Source organism: Carya illinoinensis, chromosome 9 (assembly GCF_018687715.1).
Source record: "Carya illinoinensis cultivar Pawnee chromosome 9, C.illinoinensisPawnee_v1, whole genome shotgun sequence".
NCBI classification, from domain to species: Eukaryota; Viridiplantae; Streptophyta; class Magnoliopsida; order Fagales; family Juglandaceae; genus Carya; species Carya illinoinensis.
Genome location: NC_056760.1, coordinates 14,598,503 through 14,617,432, shown reverse-complemented (window position 1 = coordinate 14,617,432; position 18,930 = coordinate 14,598,503). Strand labels below are relative to the sequence as shown.

Sequence of the window (18,930 nt, the reverse complement as noted above, 5' to 3'; positions counted from 1 at the left end):
AATGTTCTAACAAAGAAATTCAGAAGCAAATTTGGGAAGGGGTTTGGAGATTAAATGTACCTAATCCTACAAAACAGTTTGTGTGGAAGGCTCTGAAGGGCATCTTACCAACAAAGCAGAGTCTAGTGCAGAGAAAAATAATTGAAGATGCTACATGCCCGATCTGTCAAAGGGGTGAAGAAACAATAAGCCATGTCCTATGGTCATGCCCAGCTGCAAGTGATGTATGGGCAGAGAATGGGAGTGGCCTTCAGAAATGGCCTAGTGAAGAAAAAGACTTTTATGTGCTATGGTCTGAAATGCAAACCAGATTGCAGAAGAGTAAATTAGAGGAGGTTTCTATGATATTGAGAGGACTATGGACAAGGAGAAACATGATGCTTTTTGAAGGTAAGTTTGACAGTCCACGAAAAGTACTAAATGCCTCAATGACTAGTCTTCAAAGTTTTCATGAAGCTCGTGCTGCACTAAACACTCTGAAGGGGACTCAAGGTCAGTTAAGAAAGAATATCAAATGGAAGCCACCAGATGAGGGTGTTTCTAAGGTAAACTTTGATGCGGCTATTGACAAGAACAATTTTAAATTGGGCTTGGGTATAGTGGCAAGGAATCATGTGGGGGAGGTTCTGTTTACTTTCTGTGCTGCCAAACAGTTTAGTGGAAGCTCTGATCTGGCTGAAGCAGCTGCTCTTTGGAGAGCTATGGAGCTTGTTTTAGAGCTTGGTGTCAGTTTGGTGGTATTTGAGGGAGATGCTGCCAGAGTACTAAGAGGAGTAACAGGGGTAGGGGGCAACTATGCATGGATGGAACAGCAGTATGCCAACATTCGGGGAAGGCTTTTAATGAGGCCAGATTGGTCTGTGAGTTTCATTCATAGAGAGGGCAACTGTGTTGCCCACGCACTAGCCAAGAGAGGTCTGAGTATGGAAGGGGAGTGGTGCTGGATTGAGGATGGACCTTCAGAAATCACTAGTATGATTACTAGAGAAATGTCTTATAGCAATTGGGGGAGTTAAGTGAATGAATGTCTTTTGAGAGTTTAAGTGAGTGTTGCTATTTTTGTAAAACATTTTATGAATGAATGGAAAGTATTGATGATTGTTTCAAAAAAAAAAAAAAAATCTGGAAATTGGCCAGATTTATGAATAGGATGGACAATCTTAACTGAATGGATGCTATTAAATTGATTTCCTAAAATATTAGTTTTCTAATCTACAATCAAGGAAATATAATAATAATAATATATGTATGTGTGCGTGTGTGAGTGCGCGCTCTTATCACACTCAAGAATAATTGTACTGATTATAGAAGATTAAAGTTGTGTTTGGGTGTTGAAGTATCTTCAACACTTCTCAACACTTCTCACTACTATTCATTACTTTATTATTACTTTTCACCTACTTTTTTTACTATTCATTACTTTTTACCTACTTTTTATTACTATTCATTACTTTATTATTACTTTTCACCTATTTTTTATTACTATTCACAACTCTCCTCAACACTTCTCAACACCCAAACCCACCCTAAAACTCCCAAAAATCTTAGTGCCGTCACTTTCTCAGAATTCCTCCAAATTGCTCCTTTCTCCTTCCCTCTCTCCTTCCCTCATTTCTATATTTCTCTTTTCTCTTCGTTTCCCCTTCTCCTTCCCTCCTCTCTTCTCTCTTCCTCATTTTTATTAAATTTTTAATTTATTTTGTTTCTTTTAAGGATAAAAAAATGGATCTACAATCCCCTGATACCTTTTGTGAAGCACGATGTGTTTCCTAAACCGATCTTTGGAAAGATAGTGGCTGATCACCCCTTCCGGTGGCTTCTCTTGCCATCAAATCGCTTAAATCTGACTTTATGGCTAATTTCAAAGTATACCGAAATAGATATAGACTATAATTCTTCATTTTTACATCTATTTTTCTGATTTTATTGTTGTTTCCTTTTGTTTAATTAAATAATAAAAAAAAAATATCGTCTCTTGGACGTTTTGTCCGTAAAGATTAATTTCTCTCCTCTTTTAGAGAGTGGGGTATGAGTCTCTATTTTAAATAGAATGTTGTCTTTTAGAAGATTTGTCTGTAAAGTGTTATCTTTTAGACGATTTGTTTGTAGAGAGATATAACAGTAATTAAGATCATACCAGTTACAAATAAATTTTGTGTACTGATGGAGCTCTAAATGCAACAATTAGCTTGTAATTTAGAATTTCTTTTTATATATATCCGATCATGATTATAACTTTTTTCTTATAAATGAATGAAATTAATTTTCTATAAAATAATAATAATAATAATAATAATGGTGCCGAACAGCAGACTAAATAGTAGTAGCGTGGTTTAGATAAAATATGATTGCAAAATACATTTTTAATTATTTTATGAATAAATAATCAAAATGTTTGAATGTGATTGTGAAGTTAATTTAACGACGTATTTAGTAAGGTTCAAGGAAATTTAGTAGTCAAGTCTATGGAAGATGGCCAAAATGAATACATAAGGTCAGGCCGCAGACTTTGATTGTAATCATTAATTCTCTTATATTTATGAATTTCGGAGCGAGAGAGTTAATAGCTAGGATATTGGAACCACACACACACATTGTTGACCAAAATAATAAGGTGTGGACTTCAGACTTTGTTTTACAGAGCTGTCGACAAGAAAAACTCGGAGTAAATTCATGAATTGCGGCACACGTTTACAGACGGGTAAAAATAAAACTCCTTTTTTTATATAATTTGAAACTCATCCGTAATTTCCAATTAACTTTAGTGTTACCGCTGTGTCTTTTTAATCATTTCTCTCTCATATGTGTGAATTTTCTCCTCCTCTACCGTATAAAGATTAAGAGTTTTGCTACATATAAATATAGTCGCGCACTAATCTATATATCAACACTGATTTATTTATACTTAAAATTTAAATTAACATTATTTTTAATAAAATTTACTTTTTGACCAATCACATCATATTAGTGTACAGATTAGTGCACAATTGTACTTACAACTATATTTTTCCAAAGATTAAATAATTTCTTTCTTATTTGTGAATAAAAAAATTAAAAATATAATATTTACATAATATAAAAAAATAAATAAACTGATATATGATATATTGTAAAAATTAATATATAAAATATAAAAAATAAGTTTTGATAATATATTTTAAAGGGTATGATAAAATATATATATATATATATATATATATATATTTAAAATAAGACTTCTTATTATAAATTATCCTCATTTATGGCGGAAGCAAAAACCGTAGTAACAAAAACATATTCTACTTCTAAATGGACATTACTTACCAATAAAGAATAAAGAAACTTAGCCCCATAAATAAATTATTTACAATTTTTTCGAATATATAGAAAACCCCATATCCAATCTAATAAAACCTCTAAAGAGAGGAGGAAGATCCGAAGCCGAACACCATAGGTCATTTGAACCATTCGCACTAAACCACTGCATTAGTCTCTTTATAAGAATGAAAGAAAGAAACCCGATGTATTTGCTCTAGATTGTGAGTGCTCTATCTTCCAAAAGGGTGTCATTCAAATGTCAGCCATTTCATTTACGCTTTCATCTCTACAAGTAAATTATAGTTTGCATGTTTCTTTCTAGCCATAAATAATCTCTTATTGCCACAACATCTAAAAGAAATTCTTGCTCCATCTTCTGATTTAGAGATGTGAAGAATATTTTTCAAAGAGTAATATTAAATATAATTTTAGAGTGTCTAAGACACGTGCATTCGTTTGAAAGAGAAAGAATAAAGTCTACCATTAAAAAAATTAATTTTTTCATGTAAATATCATATTTACTCATTTTTTAATGGAAATGTATGATACTTGTATATTTTAAGACTACAAATATCATTTTTCATAGGACATATGGTAGTTTTTTGTCTCAAATTCCTCTAATTGTTGCCTATTAATTTATAACATAGCAACACTTTCTCATCATGTATCTTTACACCCAAGCTGAGAATTTTCGAGTCGATTTTTATGCCTTAGGATTGTTACGACTCATATCCATGAAACTTGATCGGGAACTGAATGAAAGAAATATCCATAAATGCATTCTCATCTCCTCCAAAGTACATTTTTTTCTTTTTGTTTCCCAAGAGTCCTTCTAGTTTCTGCTTCACCTTTCCTTGAAAGGTCAAATTCACAACCTTCACCATGGTTCAAGGTACACATTCTAAAACACTTGTATGCTCATGACCACATGGAAAAACAATAGATAAAGAAATAAATATTGCGTAGCAGTGTCTGCATACGAACCTAGAATGCCTGGAAAATCATGTCCGTTTCTGTCATTCATCATATCATTTCACGCAAAAATCGTAGGGGTAACGTCTCATTTCTTCTACATTGAGTCGGGAAAATAATTTATGAAATTCAGAACTGCTCTCAATTCCTAAAATTTTAGCAATGACAATTGCTCTTCAATAGAACAATCCCAGTGACATGAGGAACGGCAAGAGGAAGGGATGAGAATAAGACCAAGGCACCGCTGTTCCATGGGAGAAGGGGAGGAGCGTTGGGTGCTACGATACTCCACAGCATCTTGGAGAATGATGTTTCCTTGCTTGTCAATGCAGTGGAAGGTGCCCAAGAAAAACCGTCCATCTCTAATTCCCACCAGCATTCGACGAAACAGCAGATTCCTTACACGATTTACGGGGTCTGAACTGTTTGAATTAGACCCATTAGCACTCTCTGGCTGAGTCAAGGATTTCTCCACTTCTTGATTCATGTCTATGCACTTGAATAAACACTACTTAAAATACAAGAAGAAAAGATTTTAAACTCTTTTGCTTGCTGTCAAGCCAAGATCATTAACAAAATAGAAACAAGCTTAAGCTTGGGGCACAAAATCAGCAACGGTAATGTACTGACCACATAAGCTACCTTCCAACACAGATTATACAAAACCAAGAAGTTATATGATTTGCTTGGAGACTACCTAAATATAATATTCATGAAAGAAAGAAACGTTCCCGTGTTCTAAGATGTCAAAACATAATAAACATTTTTATATTTTGCCCCTCATAGACTATCCTTCCAAGCACCACATAAAGTTAAAAAATCAAGTCTGTTAAGATGAACTTGGTTAAAAACAAGCATGCAACAGTCAAAACTTCCATTATAGACATAGTGTCTGATTGAAACTGAATAAATGTTGACCTATAGAGATAAGGCAAAGAAGGTGCACGGAGTCCATTGGGCAAAACCTAGCAGGGCAGAAGTAGTAGGTATTATATTAAAAAAGGAAGGTTCATGTTTTCAATTGGACAGTATATAAATTGTCTGTGAAAGAATCCCAATTATATAGGGGGCTGCCCGGATGAATGGAAAAAGCTATTGGGCCCCAAGAAGAATAAACAACATAAAAAATGAATGACTATTTCAGGTTGCAGAGGTGGTAGAGTTGTCAGGTACGTTGGAAAGATTGTTTGCCCACATCAGAATGGAGAGATAAGGCATGCTGCTATGTGTCTTATGTCGTGTATTTGGGAAGAACCAAGTGCTCTATTTAGGTGGCAGGTTACTTTTAGTGATCAATATGACATCCCTGTTGCTTAGACCACTTGTTGAGTGGTCGACGACATCGAGTCGCCTCTCCCTTTCTTCATTATGGGATTGTTTGTATCTCTCAGACTTTTGATATCAGTCCCATTTTTTATTCTCTCTCTCTCTCTCTCTCTCTCACACACACACACACACACACACACACACGAAATTTCTGCAAAAGTTAATGAAATGCAATTTCTGTAAAAGTGGATTATTTCATACAGAAACTACGATACATAAAACCAGATGTTTATCTTAATCTTTAATTTACATTCCTATTTGAGAAACCAATGCATGCCAATTTGACATATGATCTTATTTCACCATAGAAAAATAAAAATGCATGATTGAATTTGAATGAAGTAGATAAAAAGCAATAGAAGAGGTAACATAGACAACAGGCTGTCTTTCTTTTAGTAGGTAGATAGTGTTTTTTTTCTTTTATTGTCTTACTAGTGTAGACAGCAATGCAGAGCCAACAAGGCCCGTGGCGCCTGACTTTTAGTATGATGCCACAACCCCAACTGAGAGGAGGATATGATCAAAGTCTCCAATGGTGCTTAAAAATTATGGTGAATACGAGACAAACTAGTTAATCAAAGCACCAATAAGCTGAATAAATTATTGGCAAATTTGAAACACTGCCAAACTTATTGGATCAGAAACTGGCCAGTACATGAAAGGTGCACAAACTAAAAAATGCGTAAAGACCAGCAACAACAATACAAAAGAAGGCTCAGAAAGAAACTCATCCAGAAAATTGTTTTGGCCATACTGATTAAAATGTAAAGAAATATATCAGGAAGTTTGATAGGGAGTGAAATATCAAAGTCCGAAAAATTCTTCTATTTATTTCCTTCCACATGCACCAAAAAAAAAAAAAAAAAGAGAGTTGCCACATCTCGCTAATTAAAATTTATAAATTATAGGAACCGATACTGCTAATGCCCAAATTTTGAAGTGTATTAACTAAATTGAAACAACCGCACGACTACCCCCAAACTCCACAAGAAAGAGTTAAGTCTTAGGGAGAGGAGGCATAGGAGGACTATATAAGATTTGACTATTTGAGCACACAAGAAATTATCTTTACATCAATCTTCCAAGCACTGCAACCAATCCGTGATTGCTTTCTTTCCAAAGCCAATCATCTGCTCTCTTGCCAGTCATTCCCAGCTGTCTCAATTCAATGGTTCTCATTTTTACAGTAATATTGTACAGGCAAGTATCCGACACCATCAATCACGACTAGTACAACAAGATCTTCTCCTTAAACCAAGTATTTCAACAAAAAAACACAAAAAAACCAAAACAAAACAACCAATAGAGCCTTTTGTATGCAACGCTGAACCAGTTCTAATCTGTTCTCAATCTCCTCTTCAATATCTCTCTTCTTGATATCACTAGCTAAGGCAACACTAACTAAAATCTGTAATTGTTAGTGTTTTAGGAAAACTCCAACCTAATATACAAACATCATGTATCCAATTCATACCCGAAACAAATCTCCCCAAAGATATAGTTTACTTTGCTGTTGAGGGAAAATACATTACAGGCAGACAGCGGTGTGTATCAAAAGGAGCACCGGGCCAATTACATACTACGATTTAACTTACCAATTAACAGAAAAAGAAGCAAAATATTCCCAGATAATCAAATATTCACCCCAAGAAGAAAAGGAAAGAAAACACCAAAGAAAACTTTTGGGTTTAATCCAATTAATGGTAAACATAAATGTCAATATTCAGAAAGACGGAGCTTTATACCTGTAGAGTCTGCACCGAGAGAGAGAGAGAGGGGGGGTGGAGAAGTAGAAGAGCGGGCGAATTTGGTCGTTGCAGAACATTGTCGTACAGCCAAACCTTCTTTACCCGGTGGAGGGAACGAGACACGGAGAGGAAATTAATCCCCTGTAGTCTATGCAAAAGCTGTACGAATATTTACCGTCGATACCTATCAACTTATGTACGACCCTCATATTTCTACTCTATTTTGACGGTCTTGATCTTTTGTAGACCCGTAAGAAGTGAACAAATATATACGTACAAAACGACACAACCATCAAATAAAGCATTGTCGTTGAGGGAGAGAGCTACTTAAGTAGCGTATCCAAAGGGGTTCACAGAAGACGGCATAACAGTCCCTCCCCTGCCTCTCTCTCGCTCTCTCACAACCAGGGTACGTTTCTCTATCTCTATCCCTAATTTCTCTGCCTCTCTTTCTCCCTCTCTCTCTCTCTCTCCGTCTCTCTCTCTCTCTCTCGCTCTCTCTCTCTCTCTCTCTCTCTCTATTTTTTTGGGTTTTGGGAAAGCATTTGGAGTTATGGAAGTTGTTTATTTAGGGTTAATTTCTCTAGTCTTTTGTGGATAATCGAATTGCTTTGTCCGCCGCTTTTGAAGAATGAAAGTAAAAAGATCGTTTCTTTTTTAATTTCTCGGCAATATCTGTTGGGAAACTTGGTCTGTATAGTTCTTGATCGAGGCTAGTGTAGCCTCATTTCTCGAGGGTTTTTTTTTTTTTAAGTAACTCAGTCTCTCCTGTCAATTTGAGCAGCTTGAATTATTTAATTTGTTTTATTAGATTCAGTTAATACATGCAAATGGCTTGGGTGCATTTAGGTTGAGGAGCTAAAAAAAGTTTATAAAATGCATACGAGTTGTTTTGGATGTATTAAGCTTGAATTCGTATTTCACTTTCAGGAACCAACTCATTTATAAATATGGGTGAGACCGGGAAGCGATCTCGTTTCCATAAGGACCGTGATGGGGACAACAAGAATCAGAAGAGACGGGTGAACGACAAAGATGACAAAGGCAATGATGAACTGGTTGTTTATAGAATACTATGCCCTGATGGGGTTATTGGAAGTGTCATTGGTAAGAGTGGGAAAGTGATAAATTCTATAAGGCAAGAGACACGGGCAAAAGTAAAGGTTGTGGATCCGTATTCAGGTGCTAATGACCGTGTTATAATAATCTACAGCTATGTTAGGGAGAAGGAAGAGGTTGAGGTAGATGATGAGTTTAGTGATAGGAAACCTTTATGTGCTGCTCAGGATGCTCTTCTTAAAGTTCATGCTGCCATTGCAAATGCTGTGGCTAGTGTGGGAGATTCTGACAAGAAGCGAAAGGATAAGGAGGAATGTCAGATTCTTGTTCCATCTAGCCAGTCTGCAAATATCATTGGTAAGGCTGGAGCCACAATAAAGAAACTGAGAAGCAAGACGAGGACAAACATTAAGGTCACGGCCAAGGATGCCACGGATCCAACTCACTCATGTGCGATGGACTTTGATAATTTTGTCATGGTTGGTATTCACTATGGATCAGTCAATTTCTTTTATTATTTTCTTTGTATTTGAACACTATCCTTTATCATTTAGATGACTAGATGTTGTCCTGGCTATGGAATGGTCAATTACTTCTTTTGTTATGCACTGGCATCTAGTTCTACTAATTGGATCTTATGCCTAAAATGACATATATGTCTATGCCCCTGCTCATGATTTTTGTCTCTGCGTTCACTTTCATCTTTGCTAAAGCTCTCTTCGAGTAAGTCTTTATTTATTTAATTATCCTCTTATCATATGAATAGATTAGTGGTGAGCCAGAGGCCGTGAATAAAGCACTGTTTGCCATTTCTGCAATTATGTACAAGTTCACTCCTAGAGAAGAGATTCCTCTGGACACGAGTGTACCGGATGCTTCTCCAAGCATTATCATCCCATCAGATATCCCTATTTATCCACCAGGTGGACTATATCAAAGTGCAGATCCTGTTGCCCCTCATAGATCTGTTCCTCCAATCGTAGGTGCTACAAATGTACAGGATCTCCAGGGTTATGCCGATACAGGGAATACGTGGCCTCTTTATTCATCTGCCCTTCCTGTGGTGTCTGGGTTCAGTGATGCCTCACGAACTGAGGAGTTAGTTGTAAGAGTACTGTGTCCTTTTGACAAGATTGGGCGAGTCATTGGCAAAGGAGGGGGTACTATTAAAAGTATAAGACAGGCTAGTGGTGCTCATGTTGAAGTTGATGATACCAAGGATGATCGTGATGAGTGCATCATCACGATTACTGCAACAGAGGTACAGTTTGGCTTTATGGTCTTTCAACTTTGATTTTCTTTCTTCTTTGAAAGTCTCAACAAGATGAGGCATGGATCGGCCGGTTTGCATCTAATTTCTCTGGCTTGTATAGTGATACGTCCATTTTGTTCTATTTTATAGCTGATTGATCTGTTAAAGGTTGGCGATACGATGAAGTTTTATATTTGAGAACTATTGCTTTCACAGGAGAGGAATTTTTGAAAGTTTTTCTCTCTTATTCTTTTTCGTAATTCATATACCTTGCATGGGCAGGCACTGTTTTCTGTTCCTTTCCCCCTTCCTTTTTTGAACTTCTATTGTGATGATTAGAAATTAGCTATCTTCTATGTCCTATATGTTCCAGCTTTTAAAAGCTGATTCATCTTCTCTAATCGCTGGTAAATTTTGTTTGGTGTATTATTGAATTACATTCACTCTACTCTTACAATATATGGTGCGATGGTATTCATGTACTACTATTTCTTTAACATCTACTTTTAATCTTACAATATATGGTGCGATGGTATTCATGTTTTACTATTTGTTTAACATCTTGAATTTTCTTTTGCTTGGCAGTCACCCGATGATCTGAAATCCATGGCAGTTGAAGCTGTTCTATTGTTGCAAGGAAAGATCAATGATGAAGATGATGAAACTGTTACTATCAGACTCCTTGTTCCATCCAAGGTCATTGGGTGTATTATTGGAAAAAGTGGGTCAATTATAAATGAAATACGTAAGAGAACTAAAGCTGATGTCCGTATCTCAAAGGGTGATAAGCCTAGGTGTGCTGATGCAAATGATGAACTTGTTGAGGTTTGTTTTGTAGAGCTTTTGTAAGTTGTGTTTAACTATTTCTCATTGATATTGCCTTGTTTATATTAAAACTTTTCCTCAATTAGGTTCTTGGAGAAGTTGGCAGTGTTAGAGATGCACTTGTCCAGATTGTTTTAAGGCTCCGTGATGATGTCCTCAAAGATAGGGATGGTGGTCGTAACCATACTGTTGGTGCAGATTCTCTATTCTCTGCTGGTACTGGACTCTCAGTTCCATCTGTCTTGTCTTCTGTTCCCCCTGTTGCTCCTTTTGGATATGATCAGAGGGTTGAAAGTGGAAGTGGCTTGGGCATGCTTTCTTCAAGCAGCCTCTATGGATATGGATCTTTGTCGGTATGTTGATGCTGTTTGTTTTACTTTCTTATACCATGGTTGTCACCAAAGCTTCCATCATCATTCTAACTTGTCTTCATCATTGTTCTTTGTTAGTAATGATAAACTTTTCAAAATTATCTGCTTCTCACACACTGTATATAGCTGGGATTTCTTTGGTGCTCATATTGGAGTTTAAATATCGTTTAATTTTTTAAAGGACTGATTGGTATAAGATCTTTATAAAATGATTTGCATCTTTTTGATGGATGACTTACTTTTAATCACGTTTAGCATAGGGCTCCTGCAATATGGCACTTGTCTCTTTAAGGTAGCAGATTGTTTCTTTTGTTGCTTTGCCCAAATAATTTTAACACTTTTTATGCATATTTGTCTGTCATTCTGTCTGATTATAATGAGCCACCAGTTATTTATTAGTCTCTATGCAGTATAGCATGACCCTCCTTTCTCCCTTTGTTGCGAAGGCTGGAAAACTCTGTATTTTGTAGGAGCTTGATTGTGTTGAAGTCTTATGATACTCCTTGGTAGCCCCTTAGGATCTAAGTGTCTCCAGTGCTTGTTGAAGAGCATCCTATGTTTAAGTAGCCTGTAAAATGTTTACTGATAAAAATTAGTCTGTAAAATTGCAATGGTTGTACTATAACAATAGTGTGATTTTTTTTTTCTTTTATCGGTAAACAAGATTTTATTGAACATAAGATAAGCATAAGCCCAAGTATACAAGACACATGCAAGAGCAGCCTGTGCATGCTACTTTAGTGATACAAGAAATTCATGAAAAATCATCCTATTAAAATCAATTACAACCGACCAATAGAATAGCATGAGTTTAAAACCTTGCAGTGGGTCTGTTCAATTACGTGCCTTTGATTTGTGTGTTTTTATTTTAAACTGGTTTTCTTTAACTTGTTGACTGCCTTTTGATTCAGTTATTTTGAAGTTGATGTTTGATCTAAAGATAAAAGCTTCTCAGATTCTGTTAAATACTAGCTACTCTATCTCTATCTTCTTACTGCTTTTGTTATAATTCATTTTTTCTTTGCTCTTTCTTTTGATAGATGGGTGAAAATGGCTATGGATCCATGCCTTCATATTCGTCCAAGCTGTATGGAGGGTCAGTATATTATTTTTATGAGATCTGGTCATGAAGATTTTGTCCTTTGGCTTTAATACATTCAATCTGACTCTGCCTATAATTCCATAACCCCATGCAGGTTGCCTCCCCCTTCAACGCTTGAGATTATGGTCCCTGCTAATGCAGTGGGTAAAGTGATGGGCAAAGGAGGAGCGAATATAGCCAACATTCGGAAGGTTGGTTCAGATTCCTATATAAGATTCACATTTCTGATTGTTAATAAAGCATATTTAAGATGAGAAAAAATGAAGCAGAATTGTTGATGCTCACCTTTTATGAGTCGATATACTATGCTTAATGCTGTGCTTATCTCATACTTGGCCTTTCCCAATGTGTCCTGAGATTGAAATTGTGATTTTATACGTAAGCAAGTTGATTTTTTAAAATTTTTGGTGTGGAAATAGGAATTTTTTCTTTTTTTAAAGAATAAATTCTCAATATGTAGGGAAGAAGAGTAATAACATATTTATGACACCCAGAATAATATCTCAAATTAAGTATAGGGGAGTGGTGAATGGTATCTCACATTGCTTGGAAGGGGAAGGGAGGGGTTATTGCCGTTACTCCCAATGACTTCATTTGTAGCATTGAGTAGCCCTTCTAAACTATAAGCTCATATATGGCTTTAGCTTTTTCTTTGGTTTACAAATTGTACAAGAGCCAATTCTTTGCCATAGGTGTGGAACTTAAGCCATGCTACCTATAATGGAATGACCCGACGAGGATGTTAGGGATTGAAGTGGGGAGGTTGTAATACTTCCTCAGATTGAGTATACGAGGATTGTGAATGAGATCCCACATTGCTTGGGAAAGAGAATTTATTGCGGTTTATAATTTAAATGTGTTCCAATTGTAATACGAGTCCTTTGAAGTATAAGCCCAAATGTGGTTTAAGCTTTTTTTTTTTATAGTTGTTACACCAAGTTCTTGGACTTTAAGGACACACAGATTATTCTTTAAGGACCCTTTGGTGGAATTCGGTTTGGATGTTCTTTTTAAGATTCTTGATAATCCTATTAGGATTCCTGCATATAACCTTGTTTTATTTCAAATAGCTAATTGGAATCTAGATGCCCGAGGGCATCCCCATTCCCTTAGAATCTCATTTTGTAGAAATATGATATTTTGGTAGATACCTAATCACATTTCTGGAGCTTGGGAAAGTTCTAATTTTGGTAATATGATAGTATCAACAGTCATTTAATATACTCATCATCATTCTCTCATTGATTGCTTGATCACTCCTCTCCCTCCCTCACCCTTCTTGATGCCAAGCACCACCACTAGCTTCTTTTCTCGTTTTTAAATCTGTCAGTGGCATCAATCTTGAATAATCATTTAATATACTCCCCTTCCTCATTCTCTCATCAATTGTTTGATCACTCGTCTCCCTCCCTCACCCTTCATGATGCCAAGCACCACTACTAGCTTCTTTGCCAACTGGTTGCTTCATCCCTATTCTGATCTTGTGTTTTAATGAATGTATTTTTTCTGTTTTAAAATCTGTCAGTGGCATCAATCTTGAATAATTTTTTCCTTCTTTAAATCCCATCATGGTGACCAAGATGGCCTTTCTTTTGGGCTCGAAGTAGCTCATCATGCCCGACTTTCTTGCCATTCTCAAAAGAGCTTGATGGGAAAATAAGTATTCTTTCACCCAAATATCTTGGTTTTTCTGGAAGCATGAGGATATTCTTTTCGTCCAACTGTTTTTTCACTCAGAGTTGGAGTGTTTTTTTTTTTTTTTTAAATCTTTATTGGTTCATCTAAACTGTCATATATTGTAATATGGGGATGGAGTATAGGAAGGTGATGAATGGGGTCCCCCATTGCTTAAGAGAGAAGCTCTTGTCGTTTACAATGATTCGGAGGGGCTTCAATTGTAGCATTTTGTATGAACTCAGATTTGGCTTGGGATTTCCTTTGGTTATTACAAATGACATCAAAGCCAAACTCAACCAAAAGTGTAGGACTTGAGTCGTGTCATCTATGATGGAATGCCATGATGAGGACATTAGGAATTTAAAGGGTGGAGATTTTATACCCATATTGAGTATAGGAAGGTTCTTGGGATGAAGAAGTTCTTGCCTCCCTGGAAATTCTTGTGTTGCACCTCTCATTTGTATTTTATTTTACTTATTCAAAGAAAGAAGTTCTTGCCCTCCATAATGGTTTCCATGGGCTTCAATTATGAAGAATTTATTAAACCATATGAAGTATACAAGAGAAAAACCTAATTACAAGCTAAGAGCTGTGAAAACAGCAAAAAAGTTGTTAAAACTAATCCCATTCAATACAATAGCCAAAGCCAAAAGCAACAATGTATGAAAGAAAAAATCTCTAAACCCTACCATCGAACGTTCCCTATTATCAATAGAGTTTTGCTACATACAATCACTTTTGTGTACTCCTTGAGTACTCCACTTATGTAATTGGCCAAAACAGTTATTTTATATTAAAAAAAAGTGATGCAACCAATTAAATTAGTGGAGTGCACAAGGAATACGTAAAAGTGACTGCACATAGAGGTTTTGTTATCAAAATAACGACCATTCCTCTCATTCCAAGTACACCACATTAGACATAAAGACACCATCTTCCAAACAGCCGCGATTTGATGATTACCTTGAATTCCCCTCCAATATGACAATAACTTTACCACCCTCTTAGGCATTACCCATGAATACCACCTGGTAAAAATTTCATCCGATAAAGCCTTAACCACGTCACAATGAAGAAGGTGGTTCGCCGATTCTCCATTTCTTTTACACATAAAACACCAATCTAGTATAATAAAACCATGCTTTCTTAGCTTATCAATAGTCAATATTTTCCCATGGGAAGCCAGCTAACCAAAGAAGTAATCTTGAGAGGAACATTGCTTCTCCAAATTTTCTTCCAAGGGAAAACAATAGAAGAATGGGTTGACATAACCTTATAAAAGGATTTGACCAAGAAGTTCTTATTCCCCTAATGAATCCAGAGCAACCTATCCTCACCTCCACCTTTTAAATTCAGTGCATATAACATGGCTGTAAAATTCAGTAATTTCCCCCACCTCCCAATCCTGAACAGCTCTAATAAACCTCATAGACCATTGAAGACAACCAGTAGAAGTGTCCATATAATCAGCCACAGAAGCACCCTTATCCAGCACAATTCTATAAAGAGAAGGGAAAGCGTTCTTCAAAGCAACATCGCCGCACCATATATCGCACCAATATCTGATTCGGATTCCCCTTCCCACCTCAAATCTGAAATTATTGAAGAAATCTCCCCATCTATGCCGGATAAATGGTGGAGATGGAGGAAATAAGATGAAGAAAGGAGAGGAACCATCAAGAACTGATGAAGGCATACAATTAATAAGGTGACAAGTAGTAAGAACACCATCACTCCAAAATCGTCTAGGAACATGCATGTGTAGTAAAAGTGCTTGGGTTACATCTAACAAATGAAGTTTTTTGCATTCAGCCACCCCATTCTGTTGGGGTGTATAAGAACATGAAGTTTGATAAACAATTCATTCACTACTTAAGTAGCAAAGGCACTAGATAGATATTCTCTAGCATTATTAGAACGCAAAACTTGAGCCCTTTTGTTAAATTAAGTTTTAATTTATTTCCAAAACACTTTGAATAGGAGTTCAGATCTTGCCTTCAACAGATACACCCATGTCATACGAGAGTAGTCATAAATAAATGTGACAAAATATTGAAATTTGTTTGATTCAATGTTGATTGGTCCCCATATATCAGAGTGAACTAATTCAAAAGGACTCAAGGCTTGTTTATCAACTCGAGGTATAAACGACACAATGATGTTTACTAATTTGACATGCTTCATAAGGAAGGTAGACACATTTCCTAGATTCCTGACCTGACGCTTCAAAAGGGAAAGAGGGTGACCAAGACGACAATTCCGTTCATAAGTAGATGATGAGGATGTAAGGGCTCGAGTGGGTGACTTTAACATCAAGATAATACAAGCCACTAGCTTCATACCCCGTACCAATCTTGTTTTCTGTCTTGAGATCCTGAAAGATATATGAAGAGGGATAAAAGGTTACTGAACATTGAAGATTTTGAGTAATTTTACTGATGGACAACAAACTAAAAGGACAACTAGGAGCATTAAGAACAAATGACAAGGATATAGAGTTAGTGAGCTTAGTGGATCCAATGCCTGTAACTTTAGCAAGAGAACCATTAGCAAGAGTAACACTTTTTGGAGATGTCACAGTATCTAACTTAGATAAGACAGAGCATAGATCAGTTAGATGTTCATTAGCTCATGAGTCAATGATCCACAGATCTTCAGTGGATGAGGCAAGACATGTGGATGCTATACATGAGTGGGTAAGAGTAGCTGTGAAAGATGAAACCCGTGTGTGACCCAAAAACCGCTTATACTCATCCTTTGATATACTAATTATATTTGGAGCTAGGTTGGAGCTCGTTGTCTGTGATGTAGCATCTTGGCAAATGGCCTGATTAGCAGACTCAGATGGTCTACCATGTAGATCCCAACGTTAGCACATACGAGGATTACCTTTGGCATCACATACTTCACGTGCACCTCTACCACCTCGGTCTCCACGCCCACCAAGAGCAACATAAATATAACTGTGACTCAAATTTAGTTGTCATATCTGAGAAACTCCACACAATATCACAATTGAACGTGGAGATTGAAACTCCACACAATATCTGAGAAAAATCACAATTCAACTTGAAAAATCCGAGAAATGCAATATGGAAATGTAGATACTTAGCCCAATTACCGGAAAAACAACTCGAATATCAAATCAGTCCTGTATCCGTATATACCGGCTGGTATCGGGTCTGTGTTGACCTGAACCAGGCTGTTTCGGGTCTAAGAGATGTTTCAGGCTGTATCAACTATGTTTTGGGTTTGGATCGGTACTGGTTTAAAAATTGAGCTAAAACAAGAATAAGCTAACAGGTGTTATTCCGGATAGGAATACACTCTTACTCCAAGTTTTGGCTATTCAAATTCAAGAATTGGATAGCTTATACTTGCAACCAAACACTCTGGGCTTCAACCTTTTGCTGGCGACAGGCCCTTTTGGGCGGCGATGACGATGCCGGTAACCACAAACTAGGTTGGCGAGTCCACCCTTGGTGCCCAGTATCAAAGACGATGCCGAAGAGTGTCCGGAAACCACTTCAAACACCTTCGGTCGCCGATGACAAAGGGAAAATCGATTTGCGAGTGAACCACCGTACACTACTTAGATCTATCCAACAACAAGTGCTCTGATACCATGTAGAAACATATGGGAAAGATCTTGATGATTTCATTGATGTACAAACATATATATACACTACATACAATTGACACTTGTACCTTCACACACTTATACTAATTACAAACATGTCCTTTAACAAAATGGATTATTTTCTTATCCTCCAAACCTCCCCACAAGAAATCATGAAAAATATTTTCCACTCTATTTGTCACCCCTGTAGGCAAAGGAAATAAAGATAGAAAGTATGTCATGAAATCACAAAACCGAGACTCCTTTCATTCTTCATTTATTACCAACTATGTTTTTGTAAAGATGAAGCAAATCAGCAGAAGTGGTCTAGGAAAAGAAAGAAAGCGACAAGAAAGACTATCCCTGGTCCTATTTTATTTTCTTTGAAACTCAAAATTCGTAAAGTTTCAAATTTGTCTCCTCTGCAATCAATCGGACCATATAACTAATTGAGCAAAACTTTTAAATCCCTAATAAATTTTTCATGATAATTGCAAGGTGTTTATGCTGTCTAAACTTCTTTATTTGAGTTTATCTGGTACTATCATTTTCTTTCTTAACTCAATTTCATACTTCTGGTCATATAAATAGTCTTGTTTTCAAGCAAAATTAGGATGTATGCCGTACTTCAAGTTTATCCAGTACAAGGGTATTTTGAAAATATGGGGATGATTATTTGCTACACATTAAGATTTTTGGGAGTCCGGATGCTGGGAGCATATCGAATCCCCAAACCAAACACTAACTTTAAATAGTTTGCTTTGACACTTTGTACTTCTGATGCTGTAGGTTTGGTCATATTTGGTATACCATGTCAATGTCCTTAAATATGCTTTTTGAGATGCTAGATCACGTGAGAGATAGTTGTCTCAGTTATGTATCTGTAATGGTTTTATGCAATATTAGTTTTGTTGTTACATGGGATAAAAATGGCATCAAATGTATATAAACAAATGCTTCTGTGCCTTGGATGTTTCTATTATTCACCTGTCACTAAAGTCTCATGTTTTGTTCTGATTTTTCAAATTCTCACTAATTTGGTGTGGGACATTACAGAAAGCTCACTTAATTTATAAAGCAATTTCTGGAATGACTGACATTCTAACTCCTTGTTTCCCTCCAGATATCAGGTGCAATGATACAGATATCTGAATCCAAATCTTCCCGGGGTGATCGTATTGCCCATGTATCAGGAACATCTGAACAGAAGCGTGCTGCTGAAAACTTGATTCAGGCATTTATACTGGCCACCTGAGTTTTGAAGATGCTTCTAGATAGAAGGTGAATAGTTAAATCTTGGAATTTTCTCCCTTGTGGTTCCCCTTCTTAGTTCGATTAGAGGGCTTCTCTTCTAGGCTCTTCAACTGGAATACTCCTGTTCTTCCATAGCAATGCCTACCGAGTCTGTGCAGGAAGATTCACTATTTTCTTTATGTTTCATGATATAGGTTTCCTCTGTCGCTTCATCTCTTCTTCTTCTGCAATATCTTAGAACTAGTAGGATCTTTCTTTCCTTTCGTGTTGTTATCTGGCCATGTCTTTTTGACAAATGTGGAGTCCATCTTGTTTCCAATGCTTTCATACTCTATAAATTTGATGTTCATGTCAGAACCTAGTTTTGGGATGAGCATGATTATCAAACTTTTAATTTTTATGTTATTTTCTGGAAATTTGACCTCTCA

The 18,930-nt window shown here is 36.4% G+C and overlaps 2 protein-coding genes across 2 annotated transcripts; one reads left to right on the top strand and one right to left on the bottom strand.

Moving 5' to 3' along the window:
• Nucleotides 1-4,417: 4,417 nt before the first annotated feature.
• Nucleotides 4,418-4,756, bottom strand: LOC122276839. Its single transcript, XM_043086737.1, has one exon. The coding sequence runs from the start codon at nucleotides 4,754-4,756 to the stop codon at nucleotides 4,418-4,420; it is 339 nt and encodes a 112-aa protein (XP_042942671.1).
• Nucleotides 4,757-7,616: 2,860 nt separating this feature from the next.
• Nucleotides 7,617-18,930, top strand: LOC122275341 (KH domain-containing protein At4g18375-like). The gene is made up of 8 exons (XM_043084357.1): nucleotides 7,617-7,752; nucleotides 8,274-8,881; nucleotides 9,169-9,663; nucleotides 10,240-10,479; nucleotides 10,566-10,832; nucleotides 11,891-11,946; nucleotides 12,047-12,143; nucleotides 18,372-18,930. Exons 2-8 carry the CDS (start codon nucleotides 8,294-8,296, stop codon nucleotides 18,501-18,503), a joined length of 1,875 nt encoding a protein of 624 aa, XP_042940291.1. The 5' UTR covers nucleotides 7,617-7,752; nucleotides 8,274-8,293; the 3' UTR covers nucleotides 18,504-18,930.

Bases quoted from the DNA above. Each gene is read 5' to 3' on its own strand.
- LOC122276839 (XM_043086737.1), bottom strand. From the start codon at position 4,756: ATGAATCAAGAAGTGGAGAAATCCTTGACTCAGCCAGAGAGTGCTAAT.
- LOC122275341 (XM_043084357.1), top strand. From the start codon at position 8,294: ATGGGTGAGACCGGGAAGCGATCTCGTTTCCATAAGGACCGTGATGGG. The intron at 10,480-10,565 runs GTTTGTTTTGTA...TTCCTCAATTAG, and splicing joins CAAATGATGAACTTGTTGAG to GTTCTTGGAGAAGTTGGCAG. The intron at 10,833-11,890 runs GTATGTTGATGC...TTCTTTTGATAG, and splicing joins ATGGATATGGATCTTTGTCG to ATGGGTGAAAATGGCTATGG.